Source organism: Pecten maximus, chromosome 2 (assembly GCF_902652985.1).
Source record: "Pecten maximus chromosome 2, xPecMax1.1, whole genome shotgun sequence".
NCBI classification, from domain to species: domain Eukaryota; kingdom Metazoa; phylum Mollusca; class Bivalvia; order Pectinida; family Pectinidae; genus Pecten; species Pecten maximus.
The window spans coordinates 6586802-6610098 of record NC_047016.1 but is presented as its reverse complement, the minus strand read 5'-3'; the positions used below and the strand labels follow the sequence as shown (position 1 = coordinate 6610098).

The following is a 23297-nucleotide window of genomic DNA, read 5'->3' as shown; positions in this document are numbered from 1 at the left end:
GGGAAAAAAACCCAAACCCCTTTGGAAAATACAAAGAAAAACAAGTTTTAAACAGATTCATGTAACAAATACATCAAAGTGGATGGCAGCAAATATGGACAAATCACAAAGGGAGACAACTGTTGGTGAAATGAAGAAAATTTTAGAGGAACTAGAAGATAAGTGGGGTGATGATACAAAAAAAGACAAGACCAATGTGTACAGGACATTGAGACACCATCTGTCTAAATGTACAAATCCTTACACTCTGGTCGCTTATATTGTAGAAAAAAGCAAAGATTATCATCTGCCAAAGACATCAACTCTCGCCTATTGCATCATGAAAGAGTTTGACAATTGGTGCAGTTCAAAAGAAAACATTCACAAATATTCACAGTTTCTTCTCACACAGGAGTTGAAATTACATGTGTTACACATGTGCACTCGCTACCATATGACTATGATTGGCTTAGCTATAAAGGCATTCCAGCTTGACCACCCAGAGAACAGCTTTTGGTGCCTGTACTGAGGTGCTTTCTGGAGAAACATAAATTTAAAGAGGTAAATATGTTCAAATTAAATGTTATAATTTCATCTCTGAGAAAATTCAGATGACATATTATTTATATATCAAACTCTGATATTTTAAAGCAAAGGCCACTGTATTTGAATGATGGTTGCTGTGAACAGATACATATATATGTACATGAGGTAGCACACCACAGTAAGACAGCCTGGCCATGGGCAATTTTTTTGTTAAGCAAATAACTCCTGTATTATGATATGTATAAAAAATGAAAAAATAAATGTACACTATAATTGGTATATACAGTATGAAGTAGTACATACAGGCTTCACATTTATTAAAACAAAAATCAATAAATTGGTTCCGGATTTTAAATATCCGGATTTTCCGAACGTGTGTTTACACAGGAAATTTAGTTTGGCCTACAGCGCAAAATGGAAGCCCACAGAAAAGGTAAGATAGCGGAAAAACTTAATTTACAACATATGTCCAAACAAGATTAATTCTGTCTTTGGGATAGAGATATTTAATTTTAAATAGGTTTCAGAAAAAAAATTGTGTAGAGAATTGTGCCATTTTGGGTCAAATATCATAATATTTTGCAATTCTTGAGAATTTTTTAAGCTGTTACCATGGTATTCACAGCTCTAAAAATCACAGAAAATATCAGTTTACTTATCCTTCAGAGCTCTATTAAATTTCAAATATATATACTTTATTACAGGTTATATGTAAGGTTAACTGGCAATGTTTACATATCTAAAGCATGTGCCATATTTTTCAGAATTTGACATTTTTACTGTACACTGCTACCTTATAGGGGCTGAAAAATGTTATTTTTTGGAAATTGTGCTTAATTATGCTTGATTAAGCTTCATTTTAGTTCATTATTGCTCAAAAATGCATAAAAACAATTTAAAACTTGTTTATTATCAGGCTTGTCATATTAGAGGAATCAAGGGAGGTAACTCGCATATTTACCCATTTTAAGGGTGGGTTAATTAAGCATAATGTTAATGAGTCAGTGTAAATTGAAAAGATATTCTATGTTTTATAACAAACCCAAAATAACTTATTGGGTATCTAACAAACCATATAGACTGAATTCTGGTTTGTTTTACCTGATTTATTACCCCGTATCCATGGAAACTATTACAGTAAGTGTTATTTTTTGAAATATTTGGTGAAACCATTATTTTCAATTTATTTATACATTGGTAAGCATGTAATTTCAATTGATGGAGTGTACGGTTGATACAATATTGTCAATTATTGTCACTTCCTTCGGTAAAGCAGAAAAAATAGCATTTTCCGCATAAAATGGGATCAGCGGACACTTTCATATGATCATTGGTACATATCTGAATTACCGGGGTGGAAACAGATGACTGTGATGTCATAGGCATGACATTTTGAAATCTTGGATGTCATGTCATGATTTATCAGTTAGAATATTGCATGTGTTGCTAAGCTGAGGTTTGGAAAGGAATTTGGTTATTTATTATGACACCATTGAGTATTTATGACGTCATGGATACCATCTGATGACATCATAGTTACTGATGACGTCATGGTAACTATGGCGTCATATTACAAGGCTAAATTTGATAGTTGTATAGTATTTTTTGCTTGATTACATGCACAGAGACTCAAAGTACCACATTCAACTCAAAACACAACTTTATTCAAGAGATATACAGAATTATGGGAGTTTTCATCTTTAAAATTACCTCCCCTTATTACTGGATTGGGAGAAAAAGTTGTCAAAATACACCTCTCAGGGAAATCAGCAATACTCGGTGACTATTAAAGATACACAGTAACCCGATATGTCATTTTGTTCGTCGGAACATATTCTAGACATTCATGGGCTTTTTAGTAAAATTAGAATTAACAAAAGTGATGTATAAGGTAGCACACCACAGTAAGACAGCCTGGCCATGGGCAATTTTTTTGTTAAGCAAATAACTCCTGTATTATGATATGTATAAAAAATGAAAAAATAAATGTACACTATAATTGGTATATCCAGTATGAAGTAGTACATACAGGCTTCACATTTATTAAAACAAAAATCAATAAATTGGTTCCGGATTTTAAATACAATGTATCCGGATTTTCCGAACGTGTGTTTACACAGGAAATTTAGTTTGGCCTACAGCGCAAAATGGAAGCCCACAGAAAAGGTAAGATAGCGGAAAAACTTAATTTACAACATATGTCCAAACAAGATTAATTCTGTCTTTGGGATAGAGATATTTAATTTTAAATAGGTTTCAGAAAAAAAATTGTGTAGAGAATTGTGCCATTTTGGGTCAAATATCATAATATTTTGCAATTCTTGAGAATTTTTTAAGCTGTTACCATGGTATTCACAGCTCTAAAAATCACAGAAAATATCAGTTTACTTATCCTTCAGAGCTCTATTAAAATTGCAAATGTTGTACAGATTTCAAATATATATACTTTATTACAGGTTATATGTAAGGTTAACTGGCAATGTTTACATATCTAAAGCATGTGCCATATTTTTCAGAATTTGGCATTTTTACTGTACACTGCTACCTGAGTGGCATTCTAATGACTGACCAGTAATTGGATTTTTTGATACTGGGGAGGGATTCTAGCTAATATATATCATAATATCAAATGTTGCATTTAAATATTTTACACAAAATGCACTGTCATGTATAATGAAACTTTGTGGATATTTATTTCAAAACAGAAGAACAGAAGAAATAATAATTCCTAAAAATACCTGTGTAAGTATACAAACTAAAAATAAACTTTGCCTACTATCTAGTATTGTTACTGAGTACAGTACATGTTGATGAATACCACGCCTAGTAGTATATCTACTTTCATTATGGATCTGTTTCAGGCTGCTGTTTGTGCTGGTAAACTCGGTTTACAGGACCATTTCTCTGTAGAAGAGGTTAGTTAAAATAAATTTTGTGTTATTGGAAGTTTACTAAGTACCTATTAAAAATGATATAATTGTATCACAGTAAAACATTCCAAAATACAACAGTTGTACACCTTCTTATTCCAAACTTTTTTTCTTTTTGATAATTTAAAATTACAGGGCTTTGAAGAAAATAAAGGGGCATAACACCTGTAGCCCTCCAAATTTTCTCATTTTTTTTTTCATGACTTGTATATATACACCAATATGGATACAAGTTTACATTACACTATGTACTAATAGATCAAAATACATTATTGTAATTACATCATGTACATCTATAATATACCATGGTAGTTTGGTAATGTACCAATCAGGGATAGTAGTTATATTTACGATATAAGATGGCCATATACCATATTTATGTTAGAGTAACAGGAATGTTTCATATTTCACATTTTTTCATCTCAATTTACAAGTTCAATTTTGTGAAAACAAATAAAAAAACATTTTAACTATGATAATATTGATCAGTTTACTTGTGTCTTTGAATTTTATTTTTTACCTCTTTATCATGTAAACATTACCACATAGTTATTGTTGAAACCTTACCTCTTTACTCTCTTCTTTGATGTGTAAAAAACTGCAACAGGATTCAATTCTTATATCATTATGAATTAAAAAAAAAAAAAAAAAGAATAATTGTATGATAGACGAGGATTACACAGAAATATAACACTCCAAATCTATTACAGATATAATACACCAAATTTATTACAGATGTATCACACCAAATCTATTACAGATATAACACCAAATCTATTACAGATACAACACACCAAATCTATTACAGATATAACACACCAAATCTATTACAGACATAACACACCAAATCTATTACAGATATAACACACCAAATCTATTACATATATCACACACCAAATCTATTACAAATATTACACATCAAATCTATTACAGATATAACACACCAAATCTATTACAGATATAGCACTCCAAATCTATTACAGATATAACACACCAAATCTATTACAAATATCTATTACAGATATAACGCTCCAAACCTATTACAGATATAATGCACCAAATCTATTTCAGATGTAACGCACCAAATCTATTACAGATATAACACACCAAATCTATTACAGATATAACACACCAAATCTATTACAGATATAACACACCAAATCTATTACAGATATAACACACCAAATCTATTACATATATAACACACCAAATCTATTACAAATATTACACATCAAATATATTACAGATATAACACACCAAATCTATTACAGATATAGCACTCCAAATCTATTACAGATATAACACACCAAATCTATTACAAATATCTATTACAGATATAACACTCCAAACCTATTACAGATATAACGCACCAAATCTATTTCAGATGTAATGCACCAAATCTATTACAGATATAACACACCAAATCTATTACAGATATAACACACCAAATCTATTACAGATATAACACCAAATCTATTACAGATATAACACACCAAATCTATTACAGATATAACACACCAAATCTATTACAGATATAACACACCAAATCTATTACAGATATAACACACCAAATCTATTACATATATAACACACCAAATCTATTACAGATATAACACCAAATCTATTACAGATATAAAACCAAATCTATTACAGATATAACACTCCAAATCTATTACAAATATAACACACCAAATTTATTAGATATATAACACACCAAATCTATTACAGATATAACACACCAAATCTATTACAGATTTAACACACCAAATCTATTAGATATAACACACCAAATCTATAACACACCAAATCTATTACAGATATAACACTCCAAATCTATTACAGATATAACAAACCAAATCTATTACAGATATAACACACCAAATCTATTACAGATATAACACACCAAATCTATAACAGACATAACACACCAAATCTATTACAGATATAACACACCAAATCTATTACATATATAACACACCAAATCTATTACAGATATAACACCAAATCTATTACAGATATAACACCAAATCTATTATAGATATAACACTCCAAATCTATTACAAATATAACACACCAAATCTATTACAGATTTAACACACCAAATCTATTACAGATATAACACACCAAATCTATTACATATATAACACACAAAATCTATTACAGATATAACACACCAAATCTATTATAGATATAACACACCAAATCTATTAGATATAACACACCAAATCTATTACAGATATAACACACCAAATCTATTACAGATGTAACACACCAAATCTATTACAGATATAACACACCAAATCTATTACAGATATAACACCAAATCTATTACAGATATAACACACCAAATCTTTTACAGATATAACACACCAAATCTATTACAGATATAACACACCAAATCTATTACAGATTTAACACACCAAATCTATTACAGATATAACACACCAAATCTATTACAGATAAAACATACCAAATCTATTACAGATATAACACACCAAATCTATTACAGATATAACACACCAAATCTATTACAGACATAACACACCAAATCTATTACAGATATAACACACCAAATCTATTACATATATAACACACCAAATCTATTACAGATATAACACCAAATCTATTACAGATATAACACCAAATCTATTACAGATATAACACTCCAAATCTATTACAAATATAACACACCAAATCTATTACAGATTTAACACACCAAATCTATTACAGATATAACACACCAAATCTATTACATATATAACACACCAAATCTATTACATATATAACACACCAAATCTATTACAGATATAACACCAAATCTATTACAGATATAACACCAAATCTATTACAGATATAACACTCCAAATCTATTACAAATATAACACACCAAATCTATTACAGATTTAACACACCAAATCTATTACAGATATAACACACCAAATCTATTACAGATATAACACACCAAATCTATTACAGATATAACACACCAAATCTATTACAGATATAACACACCAAATCTTTTACAGATATAACACACCAAATCTATTACAGATATAACACACCAAATCTATTACAGATTTAACACACCAAATCTATTACAGATATAACACACCAAATCTATTACAGATATAACACACCAAATTTATTACAGATATAACACACCAAATCTATTACAGATATAACACACCAAATTTATTACAGACATAACACACCAAATCTATTACGGATATAACACACCAAATCTATTAAAATATAACACATTAAATCTATTACAGATATAAAGCTCCAAATTCTGTTACAGATTGTTTTACCACTGATCTTACAAGACAAGGTGAACTTGATAGAAACCTTTTTAATGGGAAACCCAGGTCAACAGCTGCTAGTTGTACAGATGCTTGACAGACTTTGTGATCGATCTGTCGATATGGCCGCCATTATCGGGTAAATATAACCACAGAAATTGAGGTTTTATAGGGGAGCTGCAAGGAACATATTCATATTATTGAGGAAAATAGATAGATAACAAAATTATTTGTAAGATTTAGTTTCTATAAAGAAATTAAAGTTGCAATAAAAATACTTATCGGTTCTGAATTGCTACATTCTCTTTTTACTTCATCTCTTGACGTAATATGAATATTTGTTGTGAAACCATAAAGGGATATAACTCTTCAGAATGTATAAAGTGTGATCTTGGTTTACCAGTCTCATGAGATCTCATCTGTTGAAATGTCATATGTTAAGACACCACTTCTAAACCACGTTTTGTTGATGTCACCCGTCAGCATTGATTATACAGTTAATGGTATGATCTGAATAGCAATAATCCAGTTTGTTTATACAGTTAATGGTATGATCTGAATAACAATAATCCAGTTTGTTTATACAGTTAATGGTATGATCTGAATAGCAATAATCCAGTTTGTTTATACAGTTAATGGTATGATCTGAATAGCAATAATCCAGTTTGTTTATACAGTTAATGGTATGATCTGAATAGCAATAATCCAGTTTGTTTATACAGTTAATGGTATGATCTGAATAGCAATAATCCAGTTTGTTTATACAGTTAATGGTATGATCTGAATAGCAATAATCCAGTTTGTTTATACAGTTAATGGTATGATCTGAATAGCAATAATCCAGTTTGTTTATACAGTTAATGGTATGATCTGAATAGCAATAATCCAGTTTGTTTATACAGTTAATGGTATGATCTGAATAGCAATAATCCAGTTTGTTTATACAGTTAATGGTATGATCTGAATAGCAATAATCCAGTTTGTTTATACAGTTAATGGTATGATCTGAATAGCAATAATCCAGTTTGTTTATACAGTTAATGGTATGATCTGAATAGCAATAATCCAGTTTGTTTATACAGTTAATGGTATGATCTGAATAGCAATAATCCAGTTTGTTTATACAGTTAATGGTATGATCTGAATAGCAATAATCCAGTTTGTTTATACAGTTAATGGTATGATCTGAATAGCAATAATCCAGTTTGTTTATACAGTTAATGGTATGATCTGAATAGCAATAATCCAGTTTGTTTATACAGTTAATGGTATGATCTGAATAGCAATAATCCAGTTTGTTTATACAGTTAATGGTATGATCTGAATAGCAATAATCCAGTTTGTTTATACAGTTAATGGTATGATCTGAATAGCAATAATCCAGTTTGTTTATACAGTTAATGGTATGATCTGAATAGCAATAATCCAGTTTGTTTATACAGTTAATGGTATGATCTGAATAGCAATAATCCAGTTTGTTTATACAGTTAATGGTATGATCTGAATAGCAATAATCCAGTTTGTTTATACAGTTAATGGTATGATCTGAATAGCAATAATCCAGTTTGTTTATACAGTTAATGGTATGATCTGAATAGCAATAATCCAGTTTGTTTATACAGTTAATGGTATGATCTGAATAGCAATAATCCAGTTTGTTTATACAGTTAATGGTATGATCTGAATAACAATAATCCAGTTTGTTTATACAGTTAATGGTATGATCTGAATAGCAATAATCCAGTTTGTTTATGAGAAGGTTTGGTTTTGTTTGTAGTTCGTCAGGTGTGCAAAATGTGAAACGAGAAAAGATGCACTGGAAACCTCTAAGTAAGCTGGCCGCCCGCTTGATGAAGCTGTATGATATTTCTCCAGGTAAGTTACCATGTTCCATTTTTTATTTGTGTGTAACAACCATAATGTACTCCAGTTGCGTAGTAAATATATCCCAAATTACTACTACAGAAATCCTAATTACTTTAAAATGAAAGGAATGTTCTCAATCTTTTATAAGAAATTGTATATGAATGTCAGTTTATTTATCCAAAAACTAGTCGAGTTATTATAACACACCTTTATCATCCAGCATTGTGATTATGCAGTATGTAAGCTTTATTATATTAATAATTATATTTATGAAAGGTTAAAATGTATTTTCCCACATTTTCTCTTCAAATTATATTATATTTTGCCTGTCATGCATCCATTCTGTTGAAAATGTCTGACCTCTTGTTATACACTATTATGTGTGTCTGAGTGAAAATAAAATCTTGAAATCTTGAAACAAATCCAATAATATTGCTTGTTTTTTGTCGTGGTATGTCATATTGTAGTATACCTTATCTTCCTAGATTTGTGCCCAAACATCAGCAATGCAAGAGGACTAGGAGCAGTCAAGTACCTGTTGTATAAAAGATATATAGAGGTAGGTATACACCACTAGTTGGCTGTAAGAATATATTCACCGCAGTGTTTCAATGTCTGCTCTGTTTATATCTTAATACAATATCGCTAATGAAGTAAACTTATCACTGGAGGATAGAGTGGTCATATTATTTAAAGGTTCTGTAACAATCGTCCTCATTAATCAAGACGTTTTGGTTCCAGTTAGAACATTTCCAGATTGTCAAAGCTCCTGTGACATTTCGTCAAATATCTTCATACCAACCACTCATGGATTATACAAAATCCTGATATGAACATTGATGATGTACATACACACAAAGACACTCTCACACACACCTCCCTACAGATACTTTGGTACACAAAGGTGTACTCAGCTTGTCTGAAGTAAACCTTGATGATATACATGCACGCCCACCACACACACCTCCCTACAGATACTCCAGGGTGTGCCCAGCTTGTCTGAAGTAAACCTTGATGATATACATGCACACCCATCACACACACCTCCCTACAGATACCCCAGGGTGTGCCCAGCTTGCCTGAAGTAAACCTTGATGATATACATGCACACCTACCACACACACCTCCCTACAGATACTCCAGGGTGTGCCCAGCTTGCCTGAAGTAAACCTTGATGATATACATGCACGCCCACCACACACACCTCCCTACAGATACCCCAGGGTGTGCCCAGCTTGCCTGAAGTAAACCTTGATGATATACATGCACACCTACCACACACACCTCCCTACAGACACCCCAGGGTGTGCCCAGCTTGTCTGAAGTAAACTTTGATGATATACATGCACGCCCACCACACACACCTCCCTACAGATACTCCAGGGTGTGCCCAGCTTGTCTGAAGTAAACTTTGATGATATACATGCACACCTACCACACACACCTCCCTACAGATACCCCAGGGTGTGCCCAGCTTGTCTGAAGTAAACCTTGATGATATACATGCACACCCATCACACACACCTCCCTACAGACACCCCAGGGTGTGCCCAGCTTGCCTGAAGTAAACCTTGATGATATACATGCACACCTACCACACACACCTCCCTACAGATACCCCAGGGTGTGCCCAGCTTGCCTGAAGTAAACCTTGATGATGTGAATGCACACCCACCACACACACCTCCCTACAGACACCCCAGGGTGTGCCCAGCTTGCCTGAAGTAAACCTTGATGATGTGAATGCACACCCACCACACACACCTCCCTACAGATACCCCAGGGTGTGCCCAGCTTGCCTGAAGTAAACCTTGATGATATACATGCACACCTACCACACACACCTCCCTACAGATACCCCTGGGTGTGCCCAGCTAAGCTTGTCTATTCCACATCTGCCATGGCCCTAATTTGTAAATAAATACTATAAAAAATTGTATTCGTTTTTTAAAAAATGTGTCAATCCTTATTTTTACCTCATCTGCCCAAAAGACACGTGAGCTTATAATGTACAGTTTAAATTGTCTGTGGCAAAAAAATAAAATTGTTAACCAATCTATCTCTAAAGGGCAATGATACAGAGTGAATTGCTTTCTGATATTAAGGGCTACCAAGTTTGTTCAAACCAATGACCTTGAATTAAGTCTCGCATCCATAAGCTTCAGAACAGGTGAGCTATACAAGTTCCCTGGACTTCTTATGTCATTGAGTTTGATAGAGGTGTTGAGTGGCTTATGTCGTTGAGTTTGATAGAGGTGTTGAGTGGCTTATGTCGTTGAGTTTGATAAAAGTGTTGAGTGGCTTATGTCATTGAGTTTGATAGAGGTGTTGAGTGGCTTATGTCGTTGACACTCGTTGAGTTTGATAGAGGTGTTGAGTGGTTGTGTATCGCTCAAATCACTGCTCTAAAATCCTTGTCATTCTACAGTATCTTGTTACCTCATTACAGGGATCAATGGGAGCTGGAAGCTGGGAAGAAATGGTGCAGGTATGTATGCAAATCAGTAATCAGTGCTTATTTAGTGGTGTAAGATATCCAAGCAATAAAAGTGATTTCATTCTAATATTTTCTAGGGGATCACCAAAGTTATCAATCCTTCGGTTTAAAAGAATAAATATTTTCAGACTTTCTTTAAAGATGTTAAATCTCATATTTCGTTTAAACTGTTAACTTTATCAAACTACATTGTGCATATATGATATATAAAAAAAAGTCATCTTAATAGTTTCATTATCTCTCTGGAAGAGAAAGTGCTCTGGAATATATGTTAATAATGTAATACATGTTAATAATGTAATACATGTTAATTAACGTAATACATGTTAATAATGTAATACATGTTAATAACGTAATACATGTTAATAATGTAATATATGTTAATAATGTAATATATGTTAATAATGTAATACATGTTAATAATGTAATACATGTTAATAATGTAATATATGTTAATAATGTAATATGTAAATAACGTGATACATGTTGATAATGTAATATATGTTAATAGCGTAATACATGTTAATAATGTAATACATGTTAATAATGTAATACATGTTAATAACGTAATACATGTTAATAGCGTAATACATGTTTATAATGTAATACATGTTAATAGCATAATACATGTTAATATAATACATGTTAATAATGTAATACATGTTAATAGCATAATACATGTTAATAATGTAATACATGTTAATAATGTAATACATGTTAATAACGTAATACATGTTAATAACGTAATACATGTTAATAGCGTAATACATGTTAATACTGTAATACATGTGAATAGCGTAATACATGTTAATAACGTAATACATGTTAATAACATAATACATGTTAATAACGTAATACATGTTAATAATGTAATACATGTTAATAATGTAACATATGTTAATAACGTAATATGTGTTAATAATGTAATACATGTTAATAACGTAATACATGTTAATAACGTAATACATGTTAATAACGTGATACATGTTAATAATGTAATACATGTTAATAATGTAATACATGTTAATAACGTAATACATGTTTATAATGTAAAACATGTTAATAACGTGATACATGTTAATAATGTAATACATGTTAATAACGTAATACATGTTAATAACGTAATACATGTTAATAATGTAATACATGTTAATAACGTAATACATGTTAATAACGTAATACATGTTAATAGCGTAATACATGTTAATAATGTAATACATGTTAATAATGTAATACTGTAATACATGTTAATAACGTAATACATGTTAATAATGTAATACATGTTAATAATGTAATGCATGTTAATAACGTAATACATGTTAATAATGTAATACATGTTAATAATGTAATACGTAAATAACGTAATACATGTTAATAATGTAATACATGTTGATAACGTAATACATGTTAATAATGTAATACATGTTAATGACGTAATACATGTTAATAATGTAATACATGTTAATAATGTAATACATGTTAATAATGTAATACATGTTAATATAATACATGTTAATAATGTAATACATGTTAATAACGTAATACATGTTAATAATGTAATACATGTTAATAACGTAATACATGTTAATAACGTAATACATGTACATAAATTGTCTTTACTGACCTTGTTTAACTAAAAAGCACCGTTGGTGATAAAACCTGTTTATAATATATTATGGCCTTGTTAAATACAGAGTGGCGTTGATGATAATACCCTACTATAATATTTGACTGACCTTGTTTAACTACAGAGCCCGTTGATGATAATTACTGTCTATATTATTTGATGCCTTGTTTAACTACAAAGCACTGTCGTTGATAATATCTGTCTATAATATTTGATGGCCTTGTTTCTATAATATTTGATGGCCTTGTTTCTATAATATTTGATGGCCTTGTTTCTATAATATTTGATGGCCTTGTTTCTATAATATTTGATGGCCTTGTTTATCTACAGAGGGCCGTCGGTGATAAAACCTGTCTATAATATTTGATGGCCTTGTATATATACAGAGGGCCGTTGGGGATAACACCTGTCTATAATATTTGATGGCCTTGTTTAACTACAGAGGGCCGTCGGTGATAAAACCTGTCTATAATATTTGATGGCCTTGTATATATACAGAGGGCCGTTGGTGATAATACCTGTCTATAATATTTGATGGCCTTGTTTATCTACAGAGTGCCGTCGATGATAACACCTGTCTATAATATTTGATGGCCTTGTTTCTATATTATTTGATGACCTTGTTTATCTACAGAGTGCCGTCGGTGATAACACCTGTCTATAATATTTGATGGCCTTGTTTCTATATTATTTGATGACCTTGTTTATCTACAGAGGGCCGTTGGTGATAACACCTGTCTGTATTATTTGATGGCCTTGTTTATCTACAGAGTGCCGTCGGTGATAACACCTGTCTATATTATTTGATGGCCTTGTTTATCTACAGAGTGCCGTTGGTGACAGTGCCTTACTAAAGGAACAATTAATAGAACAGCTGATGTGTTACAATGAGACGACAGCAGCGGCAAAATGGGCAGATCATTACGAGTTGTCTGACGAATGTATTCCTCCAGTGGTGGCCGAACACAGGAAGAGCCTGAAAGAGTGAGTGTGGAAACATCCAGAGTGTATGTGACAAATCTAAGATAGACTTTTAAATGAAAGTTTGAATGAAAGGAAGTCATTATTCAGGCAATTACATATGGCAATACTGATACTTCAAAACAATCTACCTCAAACATCATACAGTGTCAAAGGTCTAGGTCACTGTTATTAGATATAAATAAACAGATTGCCTTCCATGCAAAATCTAGAGTTTGTTTTGTCCAATCTAACTCCATGCAATAACTTGTTTTGCTTTTGCAAATCAAACTGATACTTCATACATTGCTTCTTTCTTTAAAGTGCTTACTAGCAATTACATTTCAGCATTGAAGGTCAAAGGTCAGTGTCATACTTCAGATATAAATCAAGTGTTCATCGGTATTAGCTCCATTTTCTACTGTCAACAATGTATTTGATATTATATTTTGTTTTATGGCTAAGTTTGCTTCAGAATTTTCCAGTAATCTGTCAGTATGACAGGCCTTCCAAACTTTTGGTCTGGAGCATATTTAGGCATAGGAGACTCAATGTTGTATATTGAGGGATGTGGCTTCCTTGAGATGAAGTGAAGAGGTCTAAAAGAGAAAATATAACAAATTCTTTAAAACCTTCATCTCCTGTAAGAATGACAGGATTTCCTCCACATTTGGTTTGAATCATGGTTGGGAGAGGCAGCTCAAAAAGTAGGAAATATTTTTTGTAATATAATGACTGAAATTTCCAGGTGAATAATGCAAGCCCTCTGGGCCCCTTGTCTTAATGTGGGACTCTTGTGTATTAAAAAGAATATGCCAAAAACAGCATGGCATTTTTATCACAAGATTTTATCCTATTTGTTTGTATTTACATCAGAAACCCTGGCCTTACTACAGAAAATATAGATGGTGAGGACTGGGACGCTGACTGCTATACTGATGGTGACATAAAAACATCCTGGTATCCACTGAAGATCTCCCAGGACGCAATCACTATGGTTAACACAAAGGAAAGCTACTCGGCATGTTTGCAACGACTGTCTCGGGTAATGCCACAACTCAGATATCTCAGTTATCAAAACAGTGTCATAATTTGAAGGGAACTCCACAAAACATGTTATAAATGTCGTTTTCTCCCAAAATTGAAAATACGTTTAAAAGGTCATATATGTTTTATCTAATGTAACACAAGTACAACTGGATGGAACTAAAGATTTGCATTATTAGTGTGTGCAGTATAGCAGGCATATATACCAGGTAATCTTACAAGTGTCTTTGTATGCAAATACCTGTTTGAAAGGCAGTGTCACATTCAGAAATTGGGTCTGACCCAATTACCCATGATCCCATCTTATATAGGGTTGTGGGCCATTGTTATTGTTTTTGATGTCAAACAACATCCTTCAAGACTTGTATCATAATGACAACACTATAATCCAGACATGAGGAGTGTGATTGGTGATATTTCTCACACATGGTTTTACTTTGATGGGTTATTTCCCCTGTATTCATGTACTTTACCAGTATTATATCTGTAACGTGTAGGGTCAGAGACAACAGGTATATAAACCATGATCTGCTCTTCTTATTTAATGTTTTTATTGTTCTTTTACCTTCCAATGTGTATTCAATATGTTTATGTTTTAATTGTGTCGCCTATATACCTTGTTGAAATCAGGTTCATTTTTAGGGTTGAGAAAGTTGAATGTTTTATAATAGGTGAAATTTATCCTGGTTATAAGGACATCTAAAGGGCATATGGTAGGAAGATCCAATTCGTTATTAATTTTCTTTTGAATTTTTCAGCCTGGAACAACTATAGGAATTGATTCAGAATGGAAACCTGGTTTTGGGAACACAGTTCAAAGGTAAAACTTGTACATAACAGTACTTTATCTTTTTAAAGCAGTTAATGACACCATTCCCAGTTTCTATGGTAACTTACAGAGTATTAGGGTTTCTGTAGTAACTTACAGAGTATAAGGCTTTCTGTAGTAACTTACAGAGTATAAGGGTTTCTATGGTAACTTACAGAGTATAAGGATTTCTGTGGTAACTTACAGAGTATAAGAATTTCTGTGGTAACTTACAGAGTATAAGGGTTTCTGTGGTAACTACAGAGTTTAAGGGTTTCTGTAGTAACTTAGAGAGTATAAGGGTTTCTATGGTAACTTAGAGAGTATACGGGTTTCTATGGTAACTTACAGATTATAAGGGTTTCTGGGTAACTTACAGAGTATAAGGGTTTCTGTAGTAACATACAGAGTATAATGGTTTCTATGGTAACTTACAGAGTATAAGGGTTTCTATGGTAACTTACATAGTTTAAGGGTTTCTGTAGTAACATACAGAGTATAAGAATTTCTGTGGTAACTTACAGATTATAAGAATTTCTGTGGTAACTTACAGAGTATAAGGGTTTCTATGGTAACTTACAAATTATAAGAATTTCTCTGGTAACTTACAGAGTATAAGGGTTTCTGTGGTAACTTACAGAGTATAAGTGTTTCCATGGTATTTTATAGAGTATAAGGGTTTCCATGGTATTTTACAGATTGGCCCTGATGCAGCTGGCTGTTTTAGACCATATCTATCTACTAGACATCATTTACCTGTCCCAACATCTACCGGAGGACGACTGGCAGCAGTTTGTAGCATGTGTCTTCTGTAATCCAGCCGTACTCAAACTAGGTAAATATGTACAGAGGGCGTGTGTCTTCTGTAATCCAGCCATACTCAAACTAGGTAAATATGTACAGAGGGCGTGTGTCTTCTGTAATCCAGCCATACTCAAACTAGGTAAATATGTACAGAGGGCGTGTGTCTTCTGTAATCCAGCCATACTCAAACTAGGTAAATATGTACAGAGGGCGTGTGTCTTCTGTAATCCAGCCATACTCAGACTAGGTAAATATGTACAGAGGGCATGTGTCTTCTGTAATCCAGCCATACTCAGACTAGGTAAATATGTACAGAGGGCGTGTGTCTTCTGTAATCCAGCCATACTCAAACTAGGTAAATCTGTACAGAGGGCGTGTGTCTTCTGTAATCCAGCCATACTCAGACTAGGTAAATATGTACAGAGGGCATGTGTCTTCTGTAATCCAGCCATACACAAGCTAGGTAAATATGTACAGAGGGCGTGTGTCTTCTGTAATCCAGCCATACTCAGACTAGGTATATTTGTACAGAGGGCGTGTGTCTTCTGTAATCCAGCCATACTCAAACTAGGTAAATATGTACAGAGGGCGTGTGTCTTCTGTAATCCAGCCATACTCAGACTAGGTATATATGTACAGAGGGCGTGTGTCTTCTGTAATCCAGCCATACTCAGACTAGGTAAATATGTACAGAGGGCGTGTGTCTTCTGTAATCCAGCCATACTCAAACTAGGTAAATCTGTACAGAGGGCGTGTGTCTTCTGTAATCCAGCCATACTCAAACTAGGTAAATATGTACAGAGGGCATGTGTCTTCTGTAATCCAGCCATACTCAAGCTAGGTAAATATGTACAGAGGGCGTGTGTCTTCTGTAATCCAGCCATACTCAAACTAGGTAAATATGTACAGAGGGCGTGTGTCTTCTGTAATCCAGCCATACTCAAACTAGGTAAATATGTACAGAGGGCATGTGTCTTCTGTAACCCAGCCATACTCAGACTAGGTAAATATGTACAGAGGGCGTGTGTCTTCTGTAATCCAGCCATACTCAGACTAGGTAAATATGTACTGAGGGCGTGTGTCTTCTGTAATCCAGCCATACCCAAACTAGGTAAATATGTACTGAGGGCGTGTGTCTTCTGTAATCCAGCCATACTCAAGCTAGGTATATATGTACAGAGGGCGTGTGTCTTCTGTAACCCAGCCATACTCAAGCTAGGTAAATATGTACAGAGGGTAGCGTTGTTCAGTTGTTACATGTTGATTACCTATCACACTGTAATCAACATAACAGTAAAACACGGATAAGTTAAAGCAGTAGACCAAGTTATATATTTGACATATTTCCATGTACAGACATGAATGATCCAAATATGACATCCTGTGAATGAGTACCTTTCATTTTGTGGATATTTCCTTAACCATGAATAATTTAGTAGAACTCCAACCTTTAATGACACTTCAGGTTGTAGAAAACAAATTCACTGAAACTCTAAAAACAAATCCTTCATTCTTGGAGTATACTGAGCACTGGGAATTATTTAATTGCAACTAAATGCACAAACAATATACCATGACATCACTAGGGAGTCACATCCAAGGGTAAATGTTGTATATTCAATCATTTATATATTATCATAATTGTTATAATTTCTAGCTTATATTGTGATTGCAAATTCTGAAATTGTGATTTGTGTTACAAATTATTGATTTTCAGGTTATGGACTAGACTCAGATTTTCAGATGTTTGTTAAGATGTTTCCCTTCCTGAAAGAAAACCTTTCACATATGTGTCGTGTTGTGGAGTTAGAGAAAGTTGCTCAGAAGGTAGAGAACATTATTGTTACATTTCCGACCTTTTCAGCTTTTTTCAATTTAGCTATAGATGATATGCCAATACAACAAAATATTTAATAACAGTAATAAAAATTCCAATTAGCACAATCATAGTTTATCATGGTTACATCACAAGTACAAAAATAAGATTACTGCTAAAAACATGTACTTTTGCATTATATATGATATTTGATGAGAAATTGACCTGGCCTTGACCTCGGCTTTATTCAGCCTGCCTGTATATACAATTACCAACTCCTACTTCACTATAGGTTATAGATAAAACGGTAAACCTACTCCCCGAGACGGGACAGTCCGACGAAGAAGATGCTCCATTAGAAGACTGTGACAGTGGAGTAAACATCAAGTTCCCCAAGAAAGAAGCACGTGGTCTTAGTGAATTAGTGAGACAGACACTTGGGAGGCCTCTTAGTAAAACGGAACAGATGTCAAATTGGGAACGGAGACCATTACGGCCAGCTCAAATCACTTATGCAGGTAGGTTGGATGATGTGAACTGTCTGAACTTGAACTTGAACCTGTACGACTGTTCACATTACCTGTATGACTGTACACATTACCTGTATGACTGTACACATTACCTGTATGACTGTACACATTACCTGTATGACTACACATTACCTGTACGACTGTACACATTACCTGTATGACTGTACACATTACCTGTGCGACTGTACACATTACCTGTATGACTACACATTACCTGTATGACTGTACACATTACCTGCATGACTGTACACATTACCTGTATGACTGTACACATTACCTGTATGACTACACATTACCTGTACGACTGTACACATTACCTGTACGACTGTACACATTACCTGTACGACTGTTCACATTACCTGTATGACTGTACACATTACCTGTATGACTGTACACATTACCTGTATGACTGTACCCATTACCTGTATGACTGTGACTGTACCCATAACCTGTATGACAGTACACACTACCTGTATAAATGTACACATGCATGGTTGTATAGTATATGTGTGGCTATTCCAGCATTGGATGCCCATGTTCTACTGGAAGTGTATGACGAACTGATCAGACAAGCACAGAAGTTAAAGATGAACTTTGACATGGAACCTCCTGTGAGCATGAAGTGGATGAAGGCAAGCAAGCGAGACAAGATGAAGGCAAAGGCTAAAGGTCAAAAGTTTCCATATAAAAACAAATCTCCAAAGACCACCCAGGTATGTATGAAACATTGGACTGTCTATCTCTATTACTGTAGAGGTAGATATCTAAGAACTACAGCATAGGAATGAGTAATGATATATACAGTGCCCTCATTGCTTATACTAGTGACTTCTGCCTCTCTAGGATTGCATGCTACCACTAGGGCTAAAGGGAAATTTTCACAAGCTTGATCAAGTATAATCTCTTTTATTACACATGTATCCTGAAAAAAAACATAATGAAATTCAAACAGTTTAGAAATATTGCTCTCATATGAAAATCATGGGTAGTAATAGTGTACTACCAGCCATCTTGATACCTGTGTATGTTTTGTTTGAAGTATACTTCCCCACACCCTCGGGGAGCAGGCCCCAGTCACCACATGTCCCCCGGGCAGCTCAAGGTCGTAGTGGACTCCATGTTACAGGGACTAGGTCGCCAGCTGAGGAGTTGTGGAGTAGATGTCTACATCCTAGAGAACCATGAGGACCATGACCGAACCATTGAGGTCAGTATGTTTGACTGTTTTTCGTTATTGAATTTATATATTAAATTTTAGGCCCAGGATCAAATGTATTTTCATAAGCACTAAACAAATGTTCTGTAAACTTCCCAAAGACTGGATGTAATTAATGCTTAATCTATACCTTATAAGGCCATGTCACACCTTGACAATGTAGCAAGCATACAGTGGACCCTCAATAATCCGGGCTCCTTTGTTCCCAGCTCAAGCCGCCCCAGATCACCATTTTTTCGGACTGTCAGATTTCGTCGACTTTGTAAATAAATTTGTCGCAAAAGAGTGAGGTGAGAAAAATCGTCCAAATTACTGCGGGAATTTTACTAATGAAATAACATTCCATTCCCGAAATGGAGTTCTGGATTCGGAATCCGAATTTCCAGACTGGTGAATACAAATAATGTTACGGAATTCCATTCCCGGACATCCGGATTGTCAGTTGTCCAGATTATCGCAGGTCCACTGTTTATTGATATATGACAAATTTGGCAAATACATAGTTTCTGTTGCTAATAACTTCTATTTTAATTTGATTTGTCTTCCATGATAAGCATATATGCCATACCTCCCAGCGTGAGACAAAATCTCCCTTATTTTCAAGTCATTTATTTCCTCCCGGGAGGAGAGCCCAAATTCCCGTATTTTGTAATTCCCTCCGGTATTTTTGCCGACGCCATTTTTGTTTACAATTCAGTAGTTTTTCTCGCGAGATTTGCGCTAGAATATCTATCACCATGAAATAAAGGCAAGTCGCTTACAAACAACTTTAACCCCCTTAGCTAACAGACTTGAATTATTGTTTGTTTGCTTTTAGGACCATACTTTGATGATGGTAATTGATACAGAGTCTGGTCAGACGCAAAATAACATGTGTTTTTCATTTACCATGTGTATCGTTGATCAGTGATAGCAAGATGAAATTTTCTAAAGTTGATCAGTGATAGCAAGATGAAATTTTCTTTTAGAAAACTATCAAAATTAGCACATCTGTTGGTCATTACAAAGTGGTCAATCATGGTGTTTACCATGACTGTACAGTCCATGACAGAGACAATATACAAAATCTAGAATGATCGTGATAAGATTTACTGCAGTCACCTAACATGAACATCTTCCGTTCTCATGATTTCATGTATACACTTGCACACTTGGAATATTTTTATATCTAAATGGTCCAACATAAGGTATCCCACAGGACATTTCATGGTGATATTTTTCCAACTGATGTGTTCCCTCAGAGTGGATCAAGCTTTCTGATTTTAAGAAAATCCAAACTGATAAATGAATAACTTGCTTGTCTTAATCTTTAGCTACATGTAATTATAATATACCCTTTTCAAATGCTGTTATGCAATATGCATGAAGCTGTGAAACTTTTTGTGTTGCATAAAACATTTCGAAAAAAAAATTCATATCATCAGAATCTGAATGTATACTTATTGCATTTTTTACCTTATACAACTTTTTGTTGTTTGCATATACAATATGATTAATATCTAAAATAAATATAAATATTCTTTATCACTTTCAAAATTAGTTAATTGCTAAAAAATTGAGTAAAAATGTCGATATTCATGTCGCGCACAAATCTCCCTTATTTTAGGCAAAATTCCCTTAAAATAATCATCAGTCTCCCTTATTGGTCTCCCAAAAATATGGCATGTATGGATAAGACTGTTCAACTCCATTATGTATCCACGCTATGATCCTCTACCGACATAGAACACATTTCCTTTATAGGAAAATTATCAGGTCTATGATAAAAACATAATACAAATGTAACTGAGAAATATTTTATAGCTTTGTACTGGTTAACTGTTTAATTTATTTACATAATGTTTTCATTTATTTACATAATGTCATTGGAATTTGGCCTTCTTTTCTTATAGATATGCAGAATGCAGAACAGAATTGTGCTAACCAGCGGAAACCCTTATATAATGGTATATATCTTATCAGCAAGCCAACTTCCCATACCTCTAAACTCATAAAGAAATGTTTATTATAACAAAATGGATTACAAGTATCATTTACAGTATCATTTTTATCTACTGATCTTGAATTGTAAATACTTGTCTGTGTTGGAATGGAATATCAAGTTTACGTAGGTTATGCGAATGACATCATTTTCATATTCAGTTTGGCTTTCAACACTTCCGAATGTATAACACAATAATATGAGAAATAAGCTAGTGCTGTATACATCACAGGTGCGGTCACATGTTGGGGAACACATGTGTTACTGTGTACAGAGTGTGACTGCAAGGGAACAGGTGATAGAAGTCATGGAACACTTCGGGGTGAAGGTGAAAACTGAGGACATCTTCAGTCGCTGTCAGGTTAGTGAGGGTCAGTGTCTTTATGTACCAGTTCTTATCTTGATGCTTCCACTAAGTTTTTACACTTTTAAACTTCAGATACTTTCATAGGAAAGCATGTTTTACATTGAAGAAATTATATCAATTTATCAGTAGGAATCCTTTATAATAAGCACATCCACATTTTAGTTCCACATACCTCTTTCCTACCCCTTTTCTGACATACTGTTTCCATTCAAATCAGCTGTTATATATGTAACCTGTAACCTGAGGTTTTTCCCTAAACATTGAAAAGTGAATGTAAAAGATTTGATAAGAAATTGCATGAAATGTAATCGGTGTACAGGGTTAGTAACTAAGATAGTTGTTGACTGTTACAGGTGTGTAATGGTGACCAGTACCTTAAAATACCACAGAAACAGACCCGGCAATTATGGTTCAGGAAGCAACAACAGTCGTCCGTGACAGGGTCCCGGGTCCAGATGTTGATGAACATTGCTAATCCTAGCTCTATGTCAGAAGCTGACATGTTATGTATGAAGGATTTAGCCAGCTATGGTGTTAACTGGACCAATGTGTCTGTAGCGGCAAATGGTGCTCCAATACATATTGAGACAGTACCTGAAGGCATACTGGAAAAAGTGGACTTATTTTATGTGTGTCAGAAATGTGGTAAGGTTTTCTGGGAAGGTTCGCACTTCACAAAAGTCAAGGAACAATTTGCACATGTTTTGACATTGGGTGAGTGACAAAGGTTTGGAATCATCACTGGAGTTCGACTTTGATCAGTAGGGAATCACGTGGACATACCTGTTTGTATTGTCTTAATTTTTAATCAACAAGAACAGGAATGGTATTAAATGTACCAGTGTTCCAAGAACTGCCATTGTGGTGCAATATGATTCTGACAAGTCTGTGTTAAGTGTCTTTCAAGACAGCATTTATGAATTCATTGAATATAAGCCAACATATAAATAGCAAAGATGATAAAAATAAAAATTGTGTAAATAAATTTTCAAAAAGGAATCTTATATTATGGTATTGTTGG

At 33.7% G+C, this 23297-nt stretch overlaps 1 protein-coding gene across 1 annotated transcript; it reads left to right on the top strand.

Moving 5' to 3' along the window:
- The first annotated feature begins 45 nt into the window (after positions 1-45).
- LOC117315296 (exonuclease mut-7 homolog) lies at positions 46-23285 on the top strand. Its single transcript, XM_033869447.1, is given in 18 exon segments — positions 46-491; positions 494-540; positions 3387-3440; positions 6757-6896; positions 8535-8632; positions 9109-9182; positions 11073-11111; positions 13574-13731; positions 14584-14752; positions 15513-15574; positions 16261-16397; positions 18084-18193; positions 18475-18700; positions 19235-19425; positions 19752-19919; positions 21821-21874; positions 22142-22270; positions 22630-23285. Coding segments are annotated over 18 exon segments (2634 nt in total). The 5' UTR covers positions 46-82; the 3' UTR covers positions 22999-23285.
- Positions 23286-23297: the final 12 nt, after the last annotated feature.